General features: G+C 39.8%; 1 protein-coding gene and 1 pseudogene across 1 annotated transcript in view; one reads left to right on the forward strand and one right to left on the reverse strand.

Moving 5' to 3' along the window:
* Window positions 1–979: 979 nt before the first annotated feature.
* Window positions 980–19,777, reverse strand: part of Pgm2l1 (phosphoglucomutase 2 like 1) — a 54,552-nt gene continuing 35,754 nt past the window's right edge. Inside the window, exons 6-14 of the mRNA XM_028877523.2 lie at window positions 17,199–17,392; window positions 15,112–15,301; window positions 14,740–14,837; window positions 13,759–13,936; window positions 11,754–11,847; window positions 10,944–11,073; window positions 10,528–10,717; window positions 8,875–9,008; window positions 980–5,840 (exon numbers count right to left, since the gene is read on the reverse strand). Of these exons, the coding sequence (XP_028733356.1) occupies window positions 5,738–5,840; window positions 8,875–9,008; window positions 10,528–10,717; window positions 10,944–11,073; window positions 11,754–11,847; window positions 13,759–13,936; window positions 14,740–14,837; window positions 15,112–15,301; window positions 17,199–17,392 (1,311 nt within the window). The 3' untranslated portion in view covers window positions 980–5,737. The remainder of the gene's footprint in view (window positions 5,841–8,874; window positions 9,009–10,527; window positions 10,718–10,943; window positions 11,074–11,753; window positions 11,848–13,758; window positions 13,937–14,739; window positions 14,838–15,111; window positions 15,302–17,198; window positions 17,393–19,777) is intronic.
* Window positions 6,091–6,939, forward strand: LOC114698715 (annotated as a pseudogene).

Below are 19,777 nucleotides of genomic sequence, written 5' to 3' on the forward strand. Positions count from 1 at the left end.
TTCTTAGCCTTCTTGGCCAAAACCTTGTTTTGTGAGCAAATACTATATATTATATATAGTTTTCATGTGGAAAGATGCTTTGCACTCCCCAAAGAAACTGAGTGCTCTGCATAGGTTTATGTCAACTTGACACAAGCTAGTCCTTTTAGAAGAGGGAACTTCAATTGAGAAAATGCCCTCACAGATTGGCCTGCAAGGCATTTTCTCGATGACTGATGTGGGACCCCCTGGGCTGGTGTCCTGGATGTTATCACAAGGCAGGCAAGCCCTGAGAGCAAGCCAGTAAGCAGCACCCTTCCATGGCCTCTCCTTCAGTTCCAGCCAAGCACCTGCCCTGACTTCCTGCCCTGACTTCCCTCACTGATGGCCATCTAAGCTCTGAGATGAAATAAACCATTTTCTTCCCAGCTGCTTCTGCTCATGGTGTTTATCACAAAAACTGAAACCCTAACTAAGTCACTAAGTATTTAAAGGTGTGCAGGCTTGGTAAACATTGCTTACTGCATATTTCAGTAATAATGTGCATCTTTAAAACTGACTTGGAAAATATTGTTTTATTATCTTTGAAATTGTTATTACTTTAAAATAAAACCTCTTAATATTATCACCAGATAAATACTGCATTAAAAGGAGACACTGAATTAAGCAGAGTAGATAATAAAAACAATAAACCATGATCTTTGCTCTCAGGCAGCTTACAGGTGTGTTAAGGAGTGCCAGTAAGTTGAACAGAATAAACTGGCTAATACATCAGACAATATTATAAGGTTCAAGGGTAACATAGCCATTGCAGGTCAATTAACCTGGCATTAATACTTTGGAAGTATAGGTTGGAAAGGCAGAGAATATCCTAGAATGTATATTTACTATAAAAGGTCATTGTGTGTCTTTCCAGGAAAAGCAGCAATTGCAGGTGGGGGGCTGGAGCTGGGAACTGAGGAGCACATGATAAATTTGTGTTCCTTCCTGACATTTTCCATTTTTTTTTATGGTGCTGGAGATATTGTATGTAGGACCTCTGGCATGTCAGGTAAACACTCCACACTGAGCTACGTCCCCAGCCCCCTGTGTGAAGTTCATCCTTATACTGTAGAGAACTCAGAATTCCCTTGTGACTCAGAACCAGAACATGGACTCTCACATCGTCAGAGGTAGGCTTCTCTGGGTTTTGCTCTCGAGGTCCCATTAACCATCCTTTTCACGCTCCTCTGATTTAGGGTTCTAGGCTTGTTAGGTGTACTAATCCGATGAATAGTGAGAAATAATAATCAACATTGATTTAGCTGTTTCTGACTGGTACTAAACCAATGTTTCATGAACAGTCAGACAATGTGCCATTCTCTCTGGGGTTTTTTTTTTGGGGGGGGGGGCTGGAGCTCTCCATGCAGCCTAAATTAACTTTGAACTCACAGCAATTCTCCTGCCTTAGTCTCTCCAGGGCTGGGATTACACACGCAGCTTTCTCTTCAGACTTCTTTCAGCTTATGATAAAATGCTTTGGACAAATGTGAAAAAATATTTCCCTGAATTTTTGTGCTCTGACTGCCCAAAGCCAGGGAACTCCCCCGCCCCCAATAAAATGCTAGACCAATTGACCACTTTGGATGGTATAACTGTTTCCTCATCAGTTTCTAGAACAAATTCAGAAAACAAATGCATTGTAAAAGGCCACAGCCATACCATCTACAGGCAACCAACAGGAACTGAAAGACATTAAAGTTACTTCATACAGTATGTCTCAAATATTCTGACAATAAAACAAGTCTATAAACAAACAATTCACGGGCAAGTTTAAAGCCATCTGAATGAACACAGTTAAGATTCTTATCAGTGAGGTAACAGGGTAGTAGTATTTCACAGTAACAGAAGGTAGAAGGATGCCTAGGGAATAGGGAGGTAGAGCATGAAAGGTGTGAAATTAAAGGTATCCAAGTGGAATTTGTATTTTTCACGCCTTGGAAGTATCAGTGGAAAAATCTGGATAAACAGCATAGTAGCAGCATTTGCTGACTTCTCTAGGAGACTCCCACTTAATGTTTCTGTTGCAGCAATTCCAGAAGCATCTTGATAAAGAAATGGGGGGGGGGCTAATTGCTATATGCAGACATCACAAAATATCCAATCTCTTGGAATCTGTCTTAAGTTACTACATTCAAATGTTGATACTTTGTATTTGCAATAGATCTCAATATCTTATAAAGCTGTGCGTTCTCCAGATGAACACGAGTGTGTTAATTCTCATACACTTTGCAAATTAAAAGAACACCTATTCCCGTACTCCTGCACCTACTATTCAAAATATACACAAGCTATTTGTGAGCCAAATTCTAGATATGGAGTGAAACACAAATGTCACCATCAGTGCTCTATACATAAGTCTTGTTCCAACCTGATTCTTAAAATCAGTGTGTATGAAAGAATCTTTAAATAAGGTTTCAAATAGGTTTTATGATCATTCTCCTCAAGAAAGTCTTACCTCTTAAACATGTCATGTTGTCTATTCATTTCCGACAGTTACATACATGATAAAATGTATTATGATTATAGCCACCCCATTACCCTTCTCTTAACCCTCTCCTACTCCTGCTGACTCCCTTCTTTTCAACTAGTCCCCTTCTATCCACCATGTCTTCTTTTCTTGTTTTTAGACAGGTCTTGTCTCTTCGTTGTACGTCCTTGTTCCCTGTGGGGTCTTCATTACAGATCATCAGAATGCCATTAGCGTTTCTGACTTTGATACCCTCAGTAAAACCCCAATGAATAACTTACGATTTGGTTAAGAGAGCTCAACAGCTTTCAGTTCCAGATTTCAACAATCTAAATTCCTTGAACTTTTTCTTAGAGGTTAGACTTTACAACCCTTAGTTTTATTTCTTTTAATTTTGTTCTTCTCTGGGTCTCATGTGATTCTGAAAGAACATCTCAGTAGGAATGGAATCCATAATAAGAATGTTCTTTCCTCACCTCCTAGAACTGGGCTTCTTTTCAGCGATCACTACTGAAGGAAAACGGTGGGCTTGCCGTCTGCTCACCCTAACAAACACAAGTGAACAGCCTCTCATACAGTTCACCCCCGCTAACAGCGCTCGGTTTGCGCTTCACAAGAAGCATTTCAGGCTGCCGTTACTGGCTTCACATATTGTTTGTCAGTTTCTACTGTTATTTCCACTGTAGTTTTTGACTTTTCTCCATCAGTGAGAAACTTCTTCCCACTGCCTCCCATGTATTCCAGAGATCAACTGCAGGCCTGGCAACCATCTTTGCTTTATCTTCCTGCTAGATAAGTGCATTACCACTTGGCTCTGGCTCAGCCTACATCTTTCCTCCATGCTCCAGAACATACCTATTTTGATTTATTTGCTCAGAGAAAATACATTCATTCCCACCCTATTGCTGAAAATAGAAAAGAGACGAACAATGTGGTGCCTGCCGAAGCTGAGGCCCACTGGCTGACACCCTTTCCTGTTAGGGACCTATGCACCCATTTTCATGTTAAACACGCTCAGACGGATTCAAGAATTTAGACAAAATCACAGTTTCCTCAACCTATATACACTTTGGGAACCTTTATACATAACTGGAATTTAGCTTTTCAAGGTAAGAGCTCAAATGTCAGTAACTTCACTTTAAGATGACTTCTATCTTGTCTATGTTAAAGCATTCAAACAAAAATGTTCTCTTCATAAGCGGATGATAATCATGACATGGCTTTTGTGATTATGAATAGGCTATCACATCACTTTAGTTTCACTTTGTTCTTGGGTCACTGGAACACAGACACTAAAACTGAATATGTATGTTTTTCCATATATATATATATATATAGCTTTGATTATACCACTTTGTAGAATACATGCCATTTCTTAATTACAGTTGATACTCCTAAAAGCCAATAAAACAAAAACATTTTATACATTTCAAGAACAAAACAAAACATTCTATATACTTCTTCTCTAATGCAAAGCCTTTAAAATAAACCCATACAGAAAACTGGCACTGTACACTAACTAGCTATTATCTACAGTCATACAGGATCCAGCTCTAAGACAGCATGGCAGGAACAAACCAATAATAGTGGCAACATAATGTGAAAACTGTTTGAATTATACAAACTCAACCAGAATTAACTCAAAGCTGCAACAAGCCAAACCACGATTTCATTAACATTCTAATCAGTTTAGGCTTCATAGTATTATTTTTGGGAAGTAAATTAGTATCAGTGCTGTCTCCTATAGGCAACTTTGTTTCAATGATTACACCCTAAGGTCTTATTACTGTTATCTAGCTACAGCACATATTCTGTAAACTATATAGGGAGACAAACAATTTGAAAAGCTTAGATAATATTTCTCTATTAGGGCTTTTCAGAAGGCTAGAGAATTAACCACAAATGCCTTTTCTGAAACTGTTTTCATACTGAAAAAGATGAAGAGTATTTATATTACTTATATTATCAGAAATTCCAAAGCCAGCAACACACTGAAATAAACTGACCTTCTTCTTCAACATCACTTTCAGTGTTTCATAATACCTACAATTTCCCACTCAAGCATCAACCATGCTTAACCTTGTTTAGCTTCTGAGATCAGATGAGACTGGGTACTGAATCAAGGTGGTAGAAAATACTTAAATCTTGATGTTTCATTTCTTAGTGAAATTAGCATTACTTTATTAGATAAATAAATAAATTTACTTATAAAAACGTAATTCAAAGAGACTGTCAAATAAATGCCACTCATTCCACAGTACAGATTTTTTTTTCCACTTATAGGCTATGATAACTGATTCCTAGCACAAAGACTCCACTACAGTTACATCAAGCCAGATTTGATTAAGATCTTTTCCTACAACCATTTTTAGAGCCAACAAAACCTGTTTTCTGCAGAGGAAGCACCTATCCAGTTTGGAAGACTTCCCTTAACCATCTGAAAACGGACCGATGAAATCCTACCCAGTGCAGGAACACTGTGTAGTTCACAGCAGACCCTGAGAATGCGCTGAGAAACGTGACAAGGACCAGCCGCTAGGAGTGCTGCCGCCACTGTGCGCGTTCGGTAAACAGCACTCTTAAATACACACCGCAACAGGGACACCTGGAACAGAAGAGCAAACCAGACCCTAACATCTGCCCTCAATCAGAAACCTAAATAACCTATAAACATTGTTTTAAAGACAATCTTACTGTGCAGCCCAGGCTGGCCATAAACTAACTAATGATCCTCCTGCCTCAGCCTCCTGAGGGCTGTAATTACAGGAATGTGCCACCAAGCTGGGTTTCTAACTTGAAAATCAATACCTACATCATGACATGATGCTATTCTACAATGGGTAGGAACAGTACTCCCAGCAACACACACACACCTTTAAGAAATAATTTTCTTAACTAACCCTATAGTTGTATGTTTCTTTTAAACCATGCTATACACAATTACAGAATACGTAACTAGGCTTAGCCACAGTTTAATAAGAGAACTCACTTTTGTACTCTTTGTAACATGGGAGGAATGGTGTGCCACTGAACACTTTCAATGCACTGACTGTCACTTAAGATTAGGGAAACATGACTCATAGCCCTCCAAACATTCTCATTTCAAACGTATAGAATCTATTTAGCCGGCTGAACTAAGGAAGGGAAAGGGGAAAGGTAACTTGGCAGATGAGAGAATTCCAACATGAGGTTCACTGTGAAGAGTTCTTCATTCCACGTCAGTGCAAAGTCGTAACGTACTGATGTGCCCTACACAGAACGCCAGATCAGTCCATTCTTACTGGGCTCAAGAAAATTCTCGATCAGAGCGTCAATGAGCTTCTTTAATTCTTCCTCCAGTAAGGCAGTGTCACTGAGGGAAAAAGACAAAGAGCTTTAAACTTCTTTTCACAGCCTTAACACTTAAATTATTTTCACTTTTAAGGAAGGCATATATCTGATGAGACAAATAATTGACAAGCAAAAAAAAATTCAACAGTAAAAATAAAACAAGACTCTCAAAAAATTCATACACAAAACAATAACTTCAAACTAAAATTGAATTGCATTACTAGGTATCTTCTGGCCCATGAGAAAGTATGAGTTGCTCTCTCCTCCAGCCGAGCAAGATGCCCAAGGGATTGAAGGCCAAGGGGAAGAAGGTAGCCTTGGCCCCTGCCGTTTTGAAGAGAAGGAGGCCAAAAAGGTGGTGAATCCTTTGTTTGAGAAAAGGCCTAAGAACTTCAGCATTGGGCAGGACATCCAGCCCAAAAGAGATCTCACATGCTTCGTCAAATGGCCCCGCTACATTAGGCTGCAGCGGCAAAGAGCCATCCTCTATAAGCGGCTCAAAGTACCTCCTGCCATTAACCAGTTCACACAGGCCCTGGACCGGCAAACAGCTACCCAGCTGCTTGAGCTTGCTCACAATTACAGGCCAGAGACAAAGCAGGAGAAGAAGCAAAGGCTGTTGGCCCGTGCTGAGAAGAAAGCTGCTGGCAAAGGGGACGTCCCGACTAAGAGACCACCTGTCCTTCGAGCGGGGGTCAGTACAGTCACCATCTTGGTGGAGAACAAGAAGGCTCAGCTGGTGGTGATTGCCCACAATGTAGACACCATTGAGCTGGTGGCCTTCCTGCCTGCCCTGTGTCAATGATGGGGGTCCCTTACTGCATCATCAAGGGAAAGGCCAGGCTGGGGCAGCTGGTCCACAGGAAGACATGAACCACTGTTGCCTTCACACAGGTTAACTCGGAGGACAAGTGCTCTGGCTCAGCTGGTGGAAGCTGTTAGGACCAATTACAACGGCAGATATGATGAGATCCGCTGCCACTGGGGAGGCAATGTCCTGGGTCCTAAATCTGTGGCTCGGATTGCCAAGCTGGAAAAGGCAAAGGCCAAAGAACTCGCCACTAAATTGGGTTAAGTGTACACTGCTAAGTTTTCTGTACATAAATATAATTACAAACTTATCTTCCAGAAAAAAAAGTATGAGTTAATTATGGCCAATTAATTCTCCTAGGCTAGATAATTGAATAGCTCAGAACGCCAATATCAAGTATTATTATAAGATGGCTTCCTGAGGTATTGAAGGACATTCAATACAGGTGGTAAAGAATAATACTACCTGGTCGGGCAGTGATGGCACACGCCTTTAATCCCAGTACTTGGGAGGAAGAGCCCAGTGGATCTCTGTGAGTTCGAGGCCAGCCTGGTCTACAGAGTGAGTTCCAGGACAGGTACCAAAACTACACAGAGAAACCCTGTCTCGAAAAACAAAATAATAATAAAATAATAATAATAATAATAATAATACCTAACTTTTAGGTAGCAGAAAGGAGTCCCAGCATTCACTGGGGAGGCAAAGACAGGTGATCTCTGTGAGTCTGAGGCCAGCCTAGTCTATATAAACAGTTCCAGGCCAGCCAGGGATATACATACAGTGAGAGCCTGTCTCAAAAAAGTAGAAAACAGTAATGAAGTGTTTATTGAAACCTAACTATACACTCACAAGCCATTCCTTCTGAACTGTCACGGAAGCACTGCTGGAGCTCAAAGCATTTCTAGAGAAGCTTCCAGTAACTGCGTTCAGAGTCATTGTACAAGCTAGGTAACAAACCCATTTTTAGGACTTTAGTAATTTATTTTTAACCTAAAATCACCTTATTTGGTAACTATAAACTTTGCTCTGAACATAAAAAGGACTCTTCCCTCTCCAGTGGAAATGCAATTTTAGGGCATGGGGAAAAACAAAATAATACACCCTAGTTGTGTTCTGAAGACAATTAAAAAAAAAATCTTCCCCAAATTCACTGGTCAACGGTCTTTTGATTAAAAGAAATATTTCTAATACTTTCATGTAACTTAGGACATGTTTATTTAAAAGACTAACAATCTGTGACAAACAACTCATATTTTTAGGAAATGAATTGGGCAGATTATGCAAAGCCATGGCAGACGGAGAAGACAAGTATTTGGTGATGCACAGAGTGCATGCTGGTCATTTCTTTATGCTAGATCTCAGCGTCTTCCCAAGAACAAAAACTCACCACAATTCTGAAATTCAATTCCCAATGACAGAGCTTCTTTGGAAAAGAGTCTGGCAGTTTCTCAAAAGGTAAAACATAGTTACCTTAGGGCCCAGCAATACGACTCCTACATATATATCTAAGAAAAATGAAAGTGCAAGCTGCACAAACACATTCACAAATGCTCGTGACAGCTCCATTCCTGATAACCTAAAAAGTATAGATAGTGTGAATGTGCACGGGTGAGTAGTTAAGATCATGGTATACATCCATACAATGGAATATTTGGGGACTAAGGATGATTTCAGACACGAAGGACCACATATTGCATTTCATTTCTATAAAATGTCCCTTACAGACGCAGGTATCATAAATGTTTTGTCTCCAGCCATTGGTGCTATTTGGGGTGGAATGTACCTGAAGGAAAGAGGCCATTGGGGCTGTGCTTTAGAAGGTTCTACCTGATCCCCTCCTCCTCCACATGCCATCATGCTCATCCTTGCCTTAGGTCCAAAGTCATGGATCCAGCAACCCGGAACTGAAACCTCAAAAAGCATGACCCCAAAGGAATCTTTCCTCCCCCTTTTCAAGTGTTGAGAACAACAAGAAAAAGTGTAACCTATGTCCCGTGTAAATAAATCTATAGAAAAGGACAGTAGGTTGGTGATTGCTTAGGGCTGTGAAAGACTTCTAAAGGGTACAGAGGCTTCTTTCTGGAGTTACAAAAATGTTCTGAAGTTGACTGTAGTGATGGCTACACAGATATATCTGGATATATTAAAAACTACTCAATTTTACATTGATATGTGTGAATTTTATGGTATAAAGTTACATCCCAATAAAGTCTTTACATATATAACTAAAAGAATCAGTTCTTACCTCTGGCCAGGTGATGCACACATCTCTGCGTAATACTTTATCTTTGGTTCTGTCCCACTTGTTCGAAGAGTAGCAACACAGCCATTTTGAAAAGTAAATGTGATCATCTGGCTGTTTTTACTCACAGGCAGTGCCTACGCAAAATGCAACAGTTTACACCTGTATCTTTATTTTCAAACACTATAAAGTACATTGCACTTACACGAAGCATCTAAGGTAGTCCTAATGCATAGAAACAAAGTAGACTGCTGGTTGCCAAGAGTTGGGAGAGGTGGAAAGTTGTTTAATGAGTACAGAATTTCAATTTATCAAAGTTAAAAAGTTCTAGAAACCTGTTGTATAGTAATATAAACATATTTAACATTACCAACTTGTATGTTCTAAAACTGGTAAGATTTAAAAAGAGGACATGGAGTCCTGAGGGAGACAGGCTGGTGGATCCCAGAGGGAGTTGGAGGGTGGTATGAGGGTATATAAGATCAAAATACATTAAACACATGTATGAAATTTTCATAGAATAAACTTATAAAATTGGGTAAGATACAGATATGTGTTAAATACATTATTAGAATATTGAAACAACATCTGAATATTACAAATGGAAACTTAAGCTAACAGTTATCACTATAACAATAAAATGACTATGATAAGAACTTATCACATATAAGTATCTACTGAGCACCTACCACACAGGTAGGAGCTTTGAGAGGCACAGAGCAGATGGACCCGCCACACAAGGATAACAAAAGTAGATGTCAATAAAGACACTATTACATAACCCACGAGAGGTAACTGATTATGGGACCTGGAAGTCGTAAGGAGGATGGAGCATTTGCCTTCAGTCTTAAGCCTCATGCATTCTAGTAAGCACCCTATCACCACCAGCCCTTGCCTTAAGCCTTAAGTAATGGTGAAGGATGAGCCTACTGCAGAGAGGAGAAAAGATAAACTAAGGCAAACAACCTGAGCCAAAACATGGGAAAACTTGAAAAGGTCTGTGTTTAAGAAATCAGTTCCTCTACTTGTCTAAAGGTATAGGGAGTCAGTATGGAAACATGTTAAAATTAGAAAGATGTAGGGCTTTGGAAGCAGAAGCTTTTAGACTTCCGTTTTCCACATCATTTATCACCACTGCACATTCCCTTTCTCACTGTCTCCCCTTCCTTGGTCTTTCTTCTTCAAGCCGACTCCCCTTTGCACCAGGGTGGTGCAGACGATTGTTTGGGAAGTCATGAATGTCGGAGTCAAAGAGACCGCCAGTCAGTGCACGTCCAACTACCCTAGCACCAAACAACAGGTCTGACTCTCATGAAACTTGAGGCCACTCTTTTACTATAGCGTGAATTATGACAAACAGTTTAAGAGAAGTTTTCTTTTCAAAAGACGTGGTTTTTCAGGAGCTTCAACTTTCCGCTGAACACAAAGACTGCTGGGCAGGTGGTACAGGACCTTAGGAGGTCTTGCCAGGCCTCCACCTGGAGAGCCTGACTGTGAGTCTCTTCTGGCTGCTTCTACACTGTGACCACTGCAAACCAGTATACATGGGCACACTGGCTTGAATCTTATGAGAAACTTGTTCCACCTTGAGATTTTTTTGGTTATTTGAGTCATTAAATTGTCTTCATTGTTTTTAAAAAAAGAAAAGGTACTTACTGATTTCTTACTGGGCTGGCTGCTGTCATATCCAGTGGTTATGTCCCGTACGTGCAAGACAGCAAATGCCCCACAGAACTTTGGGTATTCCTTTGGAGACTCAAAATTGCGAATCCTTTCAAATATAGTTTTGATGGTAGGTGGGTCATAACACAAGAAATAGGAAGTTTTTGACATGTGATAACCGTATCTGTGCAAAGATTTAAAGCTGAAGTCAGATTCTAGGTAACTTTTGGGACATGTACACATTAAAGGTAAGCCAACATAATATTTTATAGAAAATGATATTGATAATTTTAAGAGTAAAGAAATCTAACTGTTCCTCAAAAACAAACTAAGAAAAGGACCAAACCAACCAAACCAGCAGAGAAGCAAGCAAGGCATATCCGGCACTTGAGATTCCTACGAGAACTTACTTTCCATAAACTTTGGCCAGCTGCTCTGTCAGTGTTACCTTCCTGGTTTCCAGGAAAGAGGCCATCTCAGCAACAACCACAGCCGCACTCACTCCATCTTTGTCCAGCACTGAGGTTCCACACAAGAAGCCTGAGGATTACACATGTCTTTAGAAAAGGGGAAAACTTCGGCCTATACTTGCCACAGTTTTCTGTTTCTTCCCTAACCAAGTGAATTGAAGAGTACAGTATCGAGCCAGTGTGGTAATGTATGACTATATCTCAGCGCCCAAGGGGCTTGATTGGGAGTTCCAGGCCAGCCTAGCCTGTAATAGCTAAGATCTTGTCTCAAAATAAAAACAAACAAACAAACAAACAAAAAAAAACCCCTAACAATAACAACAAAATACAGTGACAACAACAAAAAAATCCAGCTCCAGAGGAGTCTAGTAACAGAATGTATTCAGGGATCTTTAAGTTCTTCTCTGATGGAAAATGCACCTACAGATTGTGATTTAGTCTTCTTAGGTAATCAAAGCCTTTAAGTTTTCAAGCAATGCAATGTAAGCACACCACAGGCTTAAAATTACCTTTCCATAACACTGTGACCTACTTAAAGCCTTTACCAAGTCCTTCGTTTTAATCAGATTTGAGGGTTTTTCACCTGATGAGCTACTGTCCACTTGGAAGACATATACACTGCTAGGCATGCATCCTTGCATTTTCACAACTCAAATCATAGCCAGAAGGTAAATGTCTCCTCTCTACAGAACTGCCATATTTTAAAATGCTTTCAACCAAAAGAAAAGATTGTTAGTATTCACTACATACCGATAGACTCTTCAAATGCAAAAAGGACTTCTTTCCCATGTCCTAGGAGATCTTTTATCCTACTTCCAATCCATTTAAAGCCTGGTAATGTTTCCTGAAATGTAGAGGAAGCCACTCCAGACTCTGATGAACACATATTAAAGAGCATATTTCTAAATGCACATAGCCCCTGAATAGTGAGTTTCTGTCATGGTTCTTGGTCCATAAAGGTTTATATAGTGGTAGATATATAGTCACAACTACCATAACCACCACACACAGGCACAATTAATGACCCACTAGCAGAGAAACAGGTGATTTCCATCAACATAATATGTTTATGGGATGAAGAATATAAATGCCAAGTATGTGTGCATACATATGCTCCGATCATCTACTGCTTGTTAAGTACTGTAGTGGGTGCTTTGCATCATCCTTTCTAATGCTCACAAACATGGCTGCCATAGCAGAGGCTCAGAGGTTACCGTTACCAAGACTGCACATAAGGGATGGAGGCAAAGTCTAACTATATTGCCTTCCTGAAACTGTCCTCTAAGCACTCATGGAGGATGTGATTTAGCTCTCTCGGGGAATCAAAGCCTCTAAGTTTTTAGTGATGCAGCATAAGTACACTACATGCTTGAACTGTGTCTATCGCTCCGCAATGCTGTGGCGTACGTACATAAAGCCTTCACCAAGTAATTAGACTTGAGGGCTTTTCATCTGATGAGCTACTGTCCACTCTAAAGACATGCTCCACTTTACTGTCAACAGAGAAAGCACATCATACACACTAATTCTAGAGCTCAACATCACCAATCTGTTTCCCAATTCACTTTTCTACTCCCTTTAAAAAAAAAAAAAAAAAAAGAAATAGAAAACCTAACACCACCATCAATAAAAACAAACAAATTTATAATATTGCTTTTTAGAATCACGTTTCTCTTTTATGCTTAGTATATATTCTTTGCCATAAACAAGGAAAATGTTAACATCATAATTCAGAATCTTAGGCTTGAATAAATTATCTTCTAATTTTTGTATGTAACAAGCACAATATTCATTTTTCTCTTCTTTGTTTGTATGATGGGTGTGTATGTACACATATGTGTTCACATGAATGAGGGCATATGTATGCCGGTCCACATGTGGACTTTGAGGACAACCTTGGGAGTTGGTCCTCATCCTTCAACCTTATTGAAAACAGGGTCTCTTCATTGTTTGCCACTGCATTTAACAGAACAGCTGGCCTGTGAGATTTAGAAGCATCCCTGCATCTCATCTTGTCATAGGAGGACTAAAATTACATGTATGCAATACTGCATCCAACTTGACATGGGTTTGGGGATTCAAATTCAGGTCCTCAAGAGGGCAAGGCAAAACTTGACCCACTAAGCATCCCCCAGCCCACTAGATTCTTTTACTTATCCAGTCAGTACTAAGATCCACAGCTTGATGACTCATGTAAAATGTCCACGTCTACTGACACTTGGCAAAGACGACAGAAGAAAGACAACTTGACTGACCCAAGTCCAAGTAGCTGTAAAAAGGGTCACTAACTGCCCGAGGTTCACAAAAACTAATGATTCTCTCAACAGAGTCACTGGATCTTGGCTTGCAATTTAGAATTACGTTTAAGGTAACAAGTCATAATTCTGTACTTGATGAACATAAGCAAAGATTCAATGAGATCTGCAATTCTCTGAAGTCTGTGTTACTGATAAGCCAGATTTCCCCAACCTAAAATGTTCTATGTTCCCATACAACATTCCCAGATAATACTACACGGTAAAAAGCATTAATGTAATGTCTGGAAGAACATTTCATCTCAGAAGTGCACATACTAGATGACTTTGGCTCTGGTGTCTAAATTACCAAAAATATTGAGCAAGTGTGAACAGAATTAGAAAATTGGGGGAGTTATAAATGAGATCAATGAAAAGTCAGTTTGGTGCAGAGCTGTCTTTATAGAAACATTTAGAAAAGTAGTATGCAGACTTCAAATGAGGTCCGGCTTCATTCTCACCTCAAAATGAAATCCTTCTTTAAGTGCAATGGCCTTTAAGATTTTAGAAGAGACAGTGGTGGCAAGCATGTAAACGTTCTTCACATCAGCATTGGGTTTGTTTTTCTTCCAGCAATCAAACATCCACCATCCAAACAAAGCAGCCAACTCATTACCTGTGAAAACTTTCCAGTGACCGCTGGAGAAAGAATGAAAATTCAAAGTCAAGACCTTTGTAGCTTCTCATGAAAACTTTCTGGTTCAGACCTTCAAATCACCATCCCCACCCTGCCTTTTCTTCTCTTTTTTCTTTTTGAAAAAGAAACCCCCAAAGTTATTATATGACAAAACATTTATTCCGTTTTGGTGTGTTGTATACACATGTGTACCTACTTGTGTGTACACATGTATGTACATATGTAAGGAGGCCAGAAGTGAACATTGAGCACTTCCTCAATTACTATTCACCTTGTTTTTAAACATAGCTTAAATTTCATTTATGTACATGTGTGCACTTGTTTGCCCGTATGTGTACATGTGTGTAATGCCTGTGGAGACCAGTAGAGAGTGGTGGATCCCCTGGAACTGGAGTACAGACAGCTGTGAGCCACCTGATGTGAGTGCTGGGAACCAAACCCAGGCTTCAGAAAGAGAAGCATGTGCTCTTAATCACTAAGCCATCTCTCAGCTCTCCACCTTATTTTTTGAGACAGGGTCTCTCACTAAACTTGGAGATCATCAATTCAGCTGGGATGACTAGTCAATGAACTTCCTAGCTAGGCTGACTAGCCAATGAACTCCAGGAGTCCTGCATCTATCCCCACCAGCTCTGTGAGTTCTTATGTGCAGTTGACCTGCTGACCTGAAAATAGTTGTGCTGTGGTCATCTACTGCCTCTGGCTCTTAGAATCTTTACACACTCTCTTCTGTGATAATCCTTGATTCTTGGGAAGAGGAGGTGATGGAGTTGTCCCATTTAGGGCTGAAGCTCAAACTACTTACTTCTCCTGAAGTTCTGCCACTGCCAGCCGGTCTGCATCAGGATCTGTGGCTAGCACTATCCGGGCATTTTCTTTCTCTGCCAGTCTCAGGGATAGTTCCTGAAACAGTGACCCAAAAAGGCTAGGTTGTACTAAGGAACCTATGTCCGAGATAGGAACTTCAGAAAGCATGCAGTCTGGAGGGACAGAACTAGGGCCACTTTCTGCAGGGATTTCAAACAAATCCTCACAGCTGCAATGTAATTAAAAGGTCACACTATGTGCTTGCTGCAGGGCACAAGGGAAGCATGTAGGTCATCTGTGACGTGTCACTCAGTCCCTTCTAGCCTGATGGGTAATAAGCTAAGCATGATTTAAATATTAAAAACAATACCAGCACAGATTCTCCTTCTTCAGGGTTTGGGCATTTAACAGTAGAAAAGTCTGGATCTGGATCTTTCTGTTCTGGGACAGGAATTGGAGGCTTAAAACCAAACACTTGAAAAGCCAACTGCACGTAGTCATGTCCAACTCCGTGGAAGGAGGTATGTACAAATTTCAAGGTGGTCTTTGAATTTAAGTCCCTGTAAAGAAAAATCACACACATCTTTACTTACCATTTACTAACCACTTCCTATAGTAAACAAAACTTATAAAATAAATAATAAGTATTTCATAATAACTTTCAAAATGTACATAGAGAACACCCAACATCCATATACACTTGGCACTCTGTTTCAACATCTATCAATTCTGTCAGACTGGCTCTATTTTTTCAAAACATATTATTTTGCACAAAATACTTTAGTATTTAAAAACATAATCATACCCCCAATTATCATATCTAACAAACTGAACAATAATTTTTTAATGCTGTCTAATATCTGTGTTCACATTTTCTCCAACTGCCTAAAAAATATCATCTGGTTGCGATGTCTCTCAAGTCTTTTAATTTGTAAATGTTCTTTCCGTATGCCTCCAATCCTTATTCTCCCCCAGAGAATGTCCCATATTTTGGTATGTAAATTATGCATCCTTTTCACAGTTTTGTTTTTCTTCTCCTCCTTCTCTTCCTCTCTTCCAATCTGAGACAAAATCTTTTAAATGTCTCCAGCTGGCTTCAAACTCACTATGTAGCTGAGGATGACCGTGAATTTCTGATCCTCCTGCCTCTGTGCCCCAAGCACTGGGGTTACATGTGGTATGTCACTGTGCCTAGTTTGTGTGCTACTAAAGATTCAACCCAGGGAGAGCTTTGCTCACACAAGGTAAGCACTCTACCAACCGAGCTACATGTCAGCCCTTATTTATATTAGTATGTATCTCTGGCCTGTTTCTAAATTGAAAGGGTCATTCAATCTAGGGGCAACATGAGATTCAATTCCAATTCTTTTGGCAAGAATAGATGCTGTATATTTTCTACCCAGTCACAAGAGGAAGCCCATAATGCCAATTTCACAGTTAATATTTATCTGTGTCCTCTCATCCTCATCCATCCATCTGCAATTTTCTATCAATTTATTGCCTATTATAAGCTCGGAGGATTCATTATCAAGGTTCATTATCAAGATCACAGAGTTATGATGTTTTAATTCTATTTTTCTTTCTGCATTTAATAGTTGAATTTTGTGAAGCTGGATCAGTGGTAGAGTGCTGTCTAGCATGTATAAGGCCCGAGTTCAATCTCTACCACAGGAAAAAAAAAAGGGGATTTTTTTTTTCTTTGAAAAATAGTCCTCCTTCAGCCAACTCTTTAACTCTGAAATGGAATTTACACACAGGAAAGAAAAATTATCAGAAAGATTAAAGCATTAATCAATTTTAAAATGAATTCATAATTCCTTAAAAGTCCTGAATTTTCAGTCTAGAGACACAAACATGACCAATAGTGTGCTTTTCCAGCACTCCCAACAGTCACTGCTTTCTTTTTTATGCCAATCAATTATGGTGAGTCTTCATTTTGAACACTCTCTAGTTTTTGGCCAGTGGCAGGCCCCTCATGTTGGTTCTTCTATGCTTTTGATATGACCTAAGCATCTCCTAATATGTTAGAGGGGAGAGAGAGAGGGAGGGAGAGAGGAGAAGAGAGGAGGGAGGGAGGGAGGGAGGGAGGAGAGAGAGAGAGAGAGAGAGAGAGAGAAGAGGGAGGGGAGGGGAGGGGAGGGGAGGAGAGGAGAGGGGAGAGGAGAGGAGAGGGAGGGGAGGGGAGGGAGAGAGGAGAGGAGGAGGAGAGAGAGGAGAGGAGAGGGAGGGGGAGGGAGGGAGAGGGGAGGGGGGGAGGGGGGGGGGGGGGGGGGAGGGAGGGGGGGGAGAGAGAGAGAGAGAGAGAGAGAGAGAGAGAGAGAGAGAGAGAGAGAGAGAGAGAGAAATAAATTGATTGATTTACTGAATGATTCTGAGACCAAGGTCATTTAGGACATTTTCTGTACCAGGCATGGATACACGTTATTCTAAGGTTACCCTACAGTCCCACTTGGATACCTGTGAAAACAGATCTTTTTCAGATCTTCCATGTATCTCTTACAAATGTCCTGGAGAGGATCTTTCTTCAGTGGGCTGGTGTCTACTAAATTATCATTCCAGGAACCATTCCAGGGTTCCACACACTCTTCTATACATTTCAGAATTTCTTTATCATGTGGAGATGTGATTTGAGCACCAGTTTCCCAATAAACCTATATGATACATAAATATAGTCATAATTAGTTAAAAATGCTTGTTAGGCTCTTTCTTAGCTATAGTAGAGATCTCTGGCTTGTTGAAGAAGAATATCAAATGAAGTAAAAAATGTCAATATTAGACGAATTTACTAACACTAAAATACATTATGGTAATGATTTCACAGAGACTCATCAATAAGACAATCACGTATTATAACCTATCTTAGAATCTACTGCAGTAACAAGTTAATATAAGGGATCAGTATACCACCTTATAATATATGCATATATTAGTGTCAAACTATAGTCTTATGTTTATAACTATAGACTAAAGATCATATAAAAAACCATGAAATGGGGCTGAAGAGATGGCTCGGCAGTTAAGAGCACTGGCTGCTCTTGCAGAGGACCCGGGCTGGCTCCCAGCACCCACATGGCGGCTTAGAACCATCTCTAACTCCAGTCTCAGTCTCAGGAGATCTGACACCCTTTTCCAGCACTGCACTGAGGGTACTGCATGCATGTGGTGCACAGATATACATGCAGGCAAAACATTCATACACTTAAAATAAAAATAAATAAATCTTTAAAAACAAAGAAACCATGAAGTATCCACAAAAACTTACACTATTAAACTCAGCATTATTATACAAAACAATAAATCATTCCCATTGTAAATTAAAGAAACATTTATGTAATATCAAACTATGTATCAGAAAAGATAAAGATAGTATGTTAAGTATCTATATACTTCAATGAGTTTTCAACTTGTCTAGTAGTTTAATCAATAAGGCACTAAGAACAATCATACACCCCTGAAAGCAAAAGCAAACACAAAAGGTAATTCTAAGACTTCACAGGTTTCAAAGCTGAAAGAGATGTTGCTTAGAAAATATTTATGCTGATTCTATCACGGATGTGGCATGGAACCCTCCTGTTCCATCTAAATGAAAGAGAACAAAATACAATTGAGTACACATACTATATATTAAACTGTCACAAGCAATATATCAAATTATTTGACTTAAAAATTCTATCAACAACAGAAACAGGAAATATACAAATTAATAGAAATTAACTCACTACTGAATTAAAAATGCATCAAGACAAAAATCAAGAAGAAATTACAACTTCTTAGAATTGAATGAAAATGAATACACAACATACCCAAACTTATGGGACACAAGGAAGGCAGTTCTAAGATAAGTTCATAGCACTAAGTGCCTACATTAAAAACAAAACAAAACTGAAGAGATCTCATATTAGTAACTTAGAGACACACTTAAACACTCTAGAACAAGGAGAGATAACACTCAAAGAGTAGATGTAAAGAAATAATCAAACTCGAGGCTGAAATCAATAAATAAGAATAACAACAAAAATAATATAAAGCATCAATGAAATGATGTTCTTGTTCCTTGAGGAAAATCAACAAGACTGAGAAACTCTTAGCCAAATTAGCCAAAAGATGGAGAGAGAAAATACAAATTAGAGATGAAAAGGGGGACATTACAAAGACACTGAGGAAATCCAGAGGATAAAGACATACTTTAAAAATCTGTATTCCACTAAACTGGAATACCTAAAAGAAATGGGTGAATTTCTTGACATATATGACCCACCGAAGTTACAGATAGTTGTGAGTGATCACGTGGTTCCTGAGACTTGAACCAGGGTTCTCTGGAAGAGCAGCAGTGCTCTTAACTGCTGAACTATTTCTCTAGCCCCTTCTAACCTTATTTTTTGGGACAGAGTCTCTCAGTGAACCTGGATAGAGCTCTTTGCCTCAGCCAGACTGGCTGGCCAGCATGCCCCCAGGATCCACGCCTCTGTCCCGCAGCACTGAGATTACAGGTGTGCACTGCCACACTCAGCTTTTACCCGGGTGCTGGGGAACCAAACACAGGTCCCATTCTTTCAGAGTGAGCACTTTACCCACTGAGCCATTTCCAGCCCCTGTTCAAGGATTTTGAATTTATTTTTATTTATTTATTTTTTTCAGATGGGCCTTCGATAACTGGCCTCAATCGTACTATGTAGCTCAGGCTAGTCATGAACCCAAGATTCTCCTCCTCAGCCTCTGGAGTACTAGAATTATAGGTGTGCACCACTATGCATAACAGTTAAGTATTTTTTCAAGGATTTTATTTACTTACTATTATTTATTTATTTAGTGGTGCTAGGGGTTGAACCAGGGCCTCGTGCATACTAGATAAGCGTGATTTTACATTGTAGAGCAGCTTCAGAATAAAATTGGGTAGAAGGCAGAGACATTTCCTATCTGTCCCCACACTGCCCAGCCACCCTCTTTAACAAGATCCCCCACCAGAGTAGTACAGTGGAAAATTATGAACCTATACTGACACACCATTATCCCCCAAATTCAATGTTTCCAATAGG

Source organism: Peromyscus leucopus, chromosome 1 (assembly GCF_004664715.2).
Source record: "Peromyscus leucopus breed LL Stock chromosome 1, UCI_PerLeu_2.1, whole genome shotgun sequence".
NCBI classification, from domain to species: Eukaryota; Metazoa; Chordata; class Mammalia; order Rodentia; family Cricetidae; genus Peromyscus; species Peromyscus leucopus.